General features: G+C 34.0%; 1 protein-coding gene across 1 annotated transcript; it reads left to right on the top strand.

Annotated features, from left to right (window-relative positions):
- Nucleotides 1-3,754: 3,754 nt before the first annotated feature.
- Nucleotides 3,755-5,218, top strand: LOC111366481 (dof zinc finger protein DOF5.7-like). Its single transcript, XM_022987230.1, has one exon. The coding sequence runs from the start codon at nucleotides 3,966-3,968 to the stop codon at nucleotides 4,986-4,988; it is 1,023 nt and encodes a 340-aa protein (XP_022842998.1). The 5' UTR covers nucleotides 3,755-3,965; the 3' UTR covers nucleotides 4,989-5,218.
- The last annotated feature ends 1,102 nt before the right edge of the window (nucleotides 5,219-6,320 follow it).

Raw genomic sequence — 6,320 nt, 5'->3', positions numbered from 1 at the left:
AGCCTTAAGTACAGAAAATTTCATACAGATGTTGACGTGGCAAAGCCTAATTCACCTTTTTTTTCCATCTTTTAATGATTTCATGCCATATATTGTTTGTCGAAATTTACTATTAAAATTTTCTTTACTTGAAGCATAATTGCTGGAAAACCCTTGATTCTGTCACATCACATATATACCCTTCGATGAGTGATGGTCAGCATCGATCAATGGTGTATGCTTGCGTGCAAACCCCACGCACCCCAACTCAAAGTACACTGAATGAAATCTTAGTGGGTTTTGGAGAATTGGAGTCAGTCAATGGCTTCGAGTGATTTGATTTATTAAGTGTGAAAACTTGTAATATATAATTTAGGCAAAATTGTAGCTGAGGTATCTAAACTTTCGAAATATAGCAAGTAGGTTCTGAACTATTATTTTGGTGGTGCCGGTTCCCAACATCTTCTTTGTGTAAAACTCAAGTCTCCAACGGAGAATTTTCTCCTTTTATTCATTACTATTTTTATCTATTTACAAATTAAATCATTTTATGGAGGCTAAACAATGAAGAAAATATGATTAGAAAATAGAAAAATTAAAAGATTAAAAAAATAAAAAATAAAAATCACTGGAGGAGTGGGGAGTTTTGGGGGCGAGATGGGTTTCGTTTTGTCGTTGATTATCTAATAAATAAAACTAACTCTAGTTAAAAAAAAAAAAAAAACAAACAAACAAACAAACAAACAAACAAACAAAATTAATGATTTTGAGTTGCTTCAGCATATCTACTTATTCACTAAAAAACAAGCAATTAGAAATAAGTAATAAATTCTTGGATTTAAATCGAATCATGAAATACACTAGGAACCTGAATCCCTCCTTGCTAACATATTTAAATCCTCAATTATCCATTATTAAATCAATTTGTGTGTTATATTGGTAATCAATATTCCTTATATGTTAACTTTATTTTCTTAGGATAAGTTAATTCAATTTTTACCTAAGATCTAACCATATATATAATGGATGCATATATATAAAAACGCAAGAGTGCAAAACTAGAAAATCACAAACGGTTGCACTAAGTATATATCTTTATTTTCTATAGGACCTAGTGTTGTTTATTATAATGTGCTAATTTATACCTAATCTCTTGAAAGAAGTATAAATCACAAACATATTCTAATGGTGGCCAATCATCAAAAAGGAGTAAAGAGAATAATAAACTAACAATTACTAGAACTAAACTAAAATTGAGCAATTAATAAGAAAATTAACAATATTTAATCTTTAATTCTAGCCTGAAAATAATACACTAGGAACCTGAATCCCTCCTTGCTAACATATTTAAATCCTCAATTATCCATTATTAAATCAATTTGTGTGTTATATTGGTAATCAATATTCCTTATATGTTAACTTTATTTTCTTAGGATAAGTTAATTCAATTTTTACCTAAGATCTAACCATATATATAATGGATGCATATATATAAAAACGCAAGAGTGCAAAACTAGAAAATCACAAACGGTTGCACTAAGTATATATCTTTATTTTCTATAGGACCTAGTGTTGTTTATTATAATGTGCTAATTTATACCTAATCTCTTGAAAGAAGTATAAATCACAAACATATTCTAATGGTGGCCAGTCATCAAAAAGGAGTAAAGAGGATAATAAACTAACAATTACTAGAATTAAACTAAAATTGAGCAATTAATAAGAAAATTAACAATATTTAATCTTTAATTCTAGCCTGAAAATGTTTTGCCTATCATGATTAGATAGCAGGTGTTGACCTCGAATTTTACACCTCGGACGTGATTAACAGATTTTAAGGCTTTTTACGTCCATGTAAGCCTGATTCTTGCTTACTTAGAAAAATCGTTAGCTACACATGACTTCTTTCAGTGGTGGTAAAGTTAATTGTGCGCACTTTGACGATTAAGTCAATTGGAGTAATAAGTATACGGGTGTGGGAGGGGCCTTAGATGCAAGCCCCAAATATCAAGAGGTTGATTTTGGGGAATTTCTTGATAATAACAGTAACGATAGTAAAGTTGTAATTTCATATTCTAAATTTGCATTACCTTTAAAAAGATATATTGTGTGAGCTTTCATAGTAAAATATGATGGATGTTGACCGTAGGATTAAAGTGTACGTGGCCTGTCGTGCGGCTAAAGCCTCTTATCGAAGGTATCAATCAATTGCAAACATTGAATGCTAATACCATTTTGTTGTCCATAAATTTGACATGGGGCTTAAATTTGACTTGATTGGCTGAATAGGGCGAAGACAGCAGTGAATTGTTACATCAATCATATATCAAGGATTGCATGAAAGATCTCTTGTTAGATCCCTTTTGCAACCTCTCCCATGAATGAAGGTTTGATTCTTTCATATGAGGTCGACTCAGTCAAATGAGTTCAATATCTCATATAAGTTCGGCCAAACTGCCTTTTAGGTAGAGTATCGTCGAGTTTGGGCTAGATTAGCCAGTCATGTAGCATCCGCCAGAGTCTCGTCATACAAGGCATAACAACAAGAATAGCTATTTAGATAAGAATACATCACCATAATTTCAAGAATAATTAAGAGGAAAAAAGAATATAAATCTTTAATTCTTGAATCACTTCAAAAAAAAATTGAATGGTGTTCCTTCTCTTTCTTTGAGCCCAAGAAAAATATAGATGGTTTCTTCTTCAATGATGAGAGAATTCTTGCGTTTTACCTGCTAAGAATCCTCTAGTTTGCAAATACTGAATAAATTATGAATGTAGGAGAGAGTTCTCCAGGTTATGAGACTCCCCTATTTATGAGACTATTTATAAATAGTCTTCAAATATGAGAACACGTGATTAAGATGCCCTTAATTCTTAAAAAATCGTCTTTCTAAATTTCAATCAGATTGTGACAATAAGGGTCTCGCTTAAATTTTTCTCAGACACTTTCAGACGAGACTCCAAAAATCCAAGCTCCTATAGCTAACTGCAATTCTCACCCAGCCTTGCATGGCGATGGCTGGCACAAGGCTGGGCGAAAGTTAGTTTCTTCTTAACTCCTTTCAAACATCATAAAATTCATCCTCAACTTTTAAGTTTCTCCGTTCAATTTCTCCAACTTTTTCGTCAAATTAAATCCACCCTTCTAGTTTTTTTATTAGTTCAATTTGACCCCTATCTTTTTTTTTTTTTTCCTTTCAAAAGTTCAATTTTAGTTCTCACGCTTCACAAAATTCTTCAATTGACTTCCAATGCTCTTCCAATGAAGTCTTTGCGCTCCAAAAGTCACGCAATTTCGTCCTTTTTCCTCAACTAAGCTCCTAAAATCTTCCCTTTCTGCTGAAACCGTTTACAAGTTCGCATTTTTACCTAGAAAAATAATATAGATACAAAATTAACTAGCCATTTTAAGAGCTTTGATAAGCTTGTAAAAACACTTAACATATCTTCAGAACAATGCTCCATACATCTTGCACGTGTCATTTTATTAATAAATTGCATAAATTGAAATGTTAGGGACCAATATACGAAGAGGTCATAAATTGGATTTTTGCACCAAATTTTTTTCTCAATTTACTGCACATCATAGGGCATGTGTCATGTGGGTCTCATATCTTCTTTTTTCTTACCTTTCATTTTCATTTATTTATTATTTTCAGGTAATTTCTTTTTGTCTCAAATATCCCTTCTCACTTTATACAGGGTTACAACTTATATATATACCTAGTTCCCTCTCTTCTCTCCTTATTTATTAATTCTATCAGATCTGACCTTCAAACTTAGCTTATAAGCTGGTTCTTCTTGGTGAAGATCACAAGAACCCATTAACATCCTTTCATCTCTATCAACTCCATGCATGAAACTAATGAATTTTCAGTGTCTTTGCCCCTGCAAAAGGAAACTGAATAACCACATCTAGTTTTCTCTCTTATATAAATACTGTTCTTTACAAATTCTTGTGAATTAGGTTTAGTTCTCAAAGGATGTCAACAGACAATAATGCCATAGCGGCCAAGTCCGTCGGAAAAGACGAAATCAGTGGTTTGACAGGCCGGAAAACCACCGCAGCAAAGCCCCAAGAACCGGCTTTAAAGTGCCCTAGATGTGATTCACCAAACACCAAGTTTTGCTACTACAACAATTACAGTCTGACACAGCCAAGGCATTTCTGCAAAACTTGTAGAAGGTACTGGACTAGAGGAGGAGCCTTGCGCAATGTGCCGATTGGCGGTGGCTGCCGGAAAAGTAAGAAAATGAAGGCTTCTAATTCTAGAATTTCTGGGGATTCGAGGGATTCCATTGGATCATCTGATATTGGTGGACTGAAATTCTTTCAAGGTATATCACCAGCCATGAATTTCCAGCTTGGAGGGTTAAATTTTCCTAGGCTGGACTATCCATATAGTGGTCTTTTTAACCAGTTTTCCTCTTTTGGGGATATGCCAAACAATTCTACTTCTGCAAGTGCATCAAACCCTTGTTTCAGTCTTGATCCTTCGGGAAGTTCACCTATGATGGGATTCAATTTTCCTTTATCTTCTTCACTTAAACAAGGAGAAACCAGCACTCCAAATCTTCAAGAAATGGGCGGCGGTTCTTTAAACGTTCATGGCCGTCTAGCAACTTCTATTGAGTCCTTGAGCTCTATCAACCAAGATTTGCACTGGAAATTGCAGCAAAAAAGATTGGCAATGCTTTATGTTGAAGAGAATCAAAAGGAAAACTGTGTCTCAATTACTGCAAATCTTGAACCCCAGAATCAGAAACAAGAGGCTTTTTTGTTTCAGAACCTGGAAATTGCAAAACAAGAAGCTTCTGGAATTGGCAGTTCAACAAAAGAGGGAACAAGTGCAAATCTATCGACTGAGTGGTTTTTTGATAATTCTTATGCACCAGTAACTCCAATCCCGCCCATCGGTAATGGCAGTGCAAATGAAAACACCAGCAACTGGAATGGAATTCAAGCATCATGGAGCAATTTGAATCAGTACAGTTCATTCCCATAGAACTGTGAAAAATTTAGCTAGAATTTATCCATATCTGTATGTCATCTTATGGCTTCTATTTGGTAATTCTATAGGCTCAAACAAGATGTTACCTTTTGTATAAGTCTGTTGTTCTGTATTGTGTTGTGCAATTAAGGAGAAATATAGAAAGGGAAAATAGCTTTTCAAGATTAATTTCTTATTGAACTTTGTTTCAGTACAAGGATCTATCAGTATTTTCTTTGCATTTGATTAGACCATCCTTCTTCTTTTGTGGGAACAAGGTAAAGTTTGTGAGTATTTTTTGTATCCATTTTACTTCAATCTCTTTGGGATAAGTGATTGATTTGGACCGTAGAGTTAATGGCATATCTCTGATATGTTTCAGTCTCCAGAAGCTCTCCTCATATTGTCGCTGGGCGCTCTTTATCTGGCAACTGATCCTCAGAATCTGATCAGCCACTGACACCATGTCTAATGAATTAATTATGTAACACAGCAGTAGCTGGGCAAGGCTTCTGTCTGCCTACCTAGTTTTTATTTTTTTTATTTTTTATTTTTTTCTGCATAGTAATTGGTTGCAGTATTTTGTGATCTGGTGGTGTCTGAAAAAGTAGTGGCTTCAAAGGAAATAAGACTGTACATTTGAATGAATAGAGAGATGGAGATAGCAGTAATTGCATCCAGAAGCTCTCCTCATATTGTCGCTGGGCGCTCTTTATCTGGCAACTGATCCTCAGAATCTGATCAGCCACTGACACCATGTATAATGAATTAATTATGTAACACAGCAGTAGCTGGGCAAGGCTTCTGTCTGCCTACCTAGTTTTTATTTTTTTTTATTTTTTATTTTTTTCTGCATAGTAATTGGTTGCAGTATTTTGTGATCTGGTGGTGTCTGAAAAAGTAGTGGCTTCAAAGGAAATAAGACTGTACATTTGAATGAATAGAGAGATGGAGATAGCAGTAATTGCTTATGGTTCGTCCTTCCTCCTCGCAAAAATATAATGTTTAGCTCTTGTGAATCTGTTCAGGATGATTCCCATTCAACACTAAGGATGAAATAATTTAAATGAATAAATTTGTAGATTCCTGATCCAATCTTTAGAAGGTATATCGACTTTAACTTTTAAATTGAACGGTTCTACGAACATTGATATTATGATAAAATTGTCATTTTCATGTGGGGGAATGTTTACTTTTACCTTGTTCATTCTTAATCACTTTAAACTTTTAATTCATGAAAAATTAGAAAGCAGCTTCATCTTAAAATTTGGTTTCTACCCTATCGAATTCAAACAGCCAAGATTTATTTTTTAGAGAAATATTTTCACTCTCATATTTCTATACATA

Source organism: Olea europaea, chromosome 18 (genome assembly GCF_002742605.1).
Source record: "Olea europaea var. sylvestris chromosome 18, O_europaea_v1, whole genome shotgun sequence".
Lineage (NCBI taxonomy): Eukaryota > Viridiplantae > Streptophyta > Magnoliopsida > Lamiales > Oleaceae > Olea > Olea europaea.
The sequence above is the reverse complement of the archived record's forward strand: the minus strand, read 5'-3'. Positions and strand labels throughout refer to the sequence as shown.

Excerpts from the sequence above, each read along its gene's own strand:
- LOC111366481 (XM_022987230.1), top strand. The coding sequence starts at position 3,966 with ATGTCAACAGACAATAATGCCATAGCGGCCAAGTCCGTCGGAAAAGAC.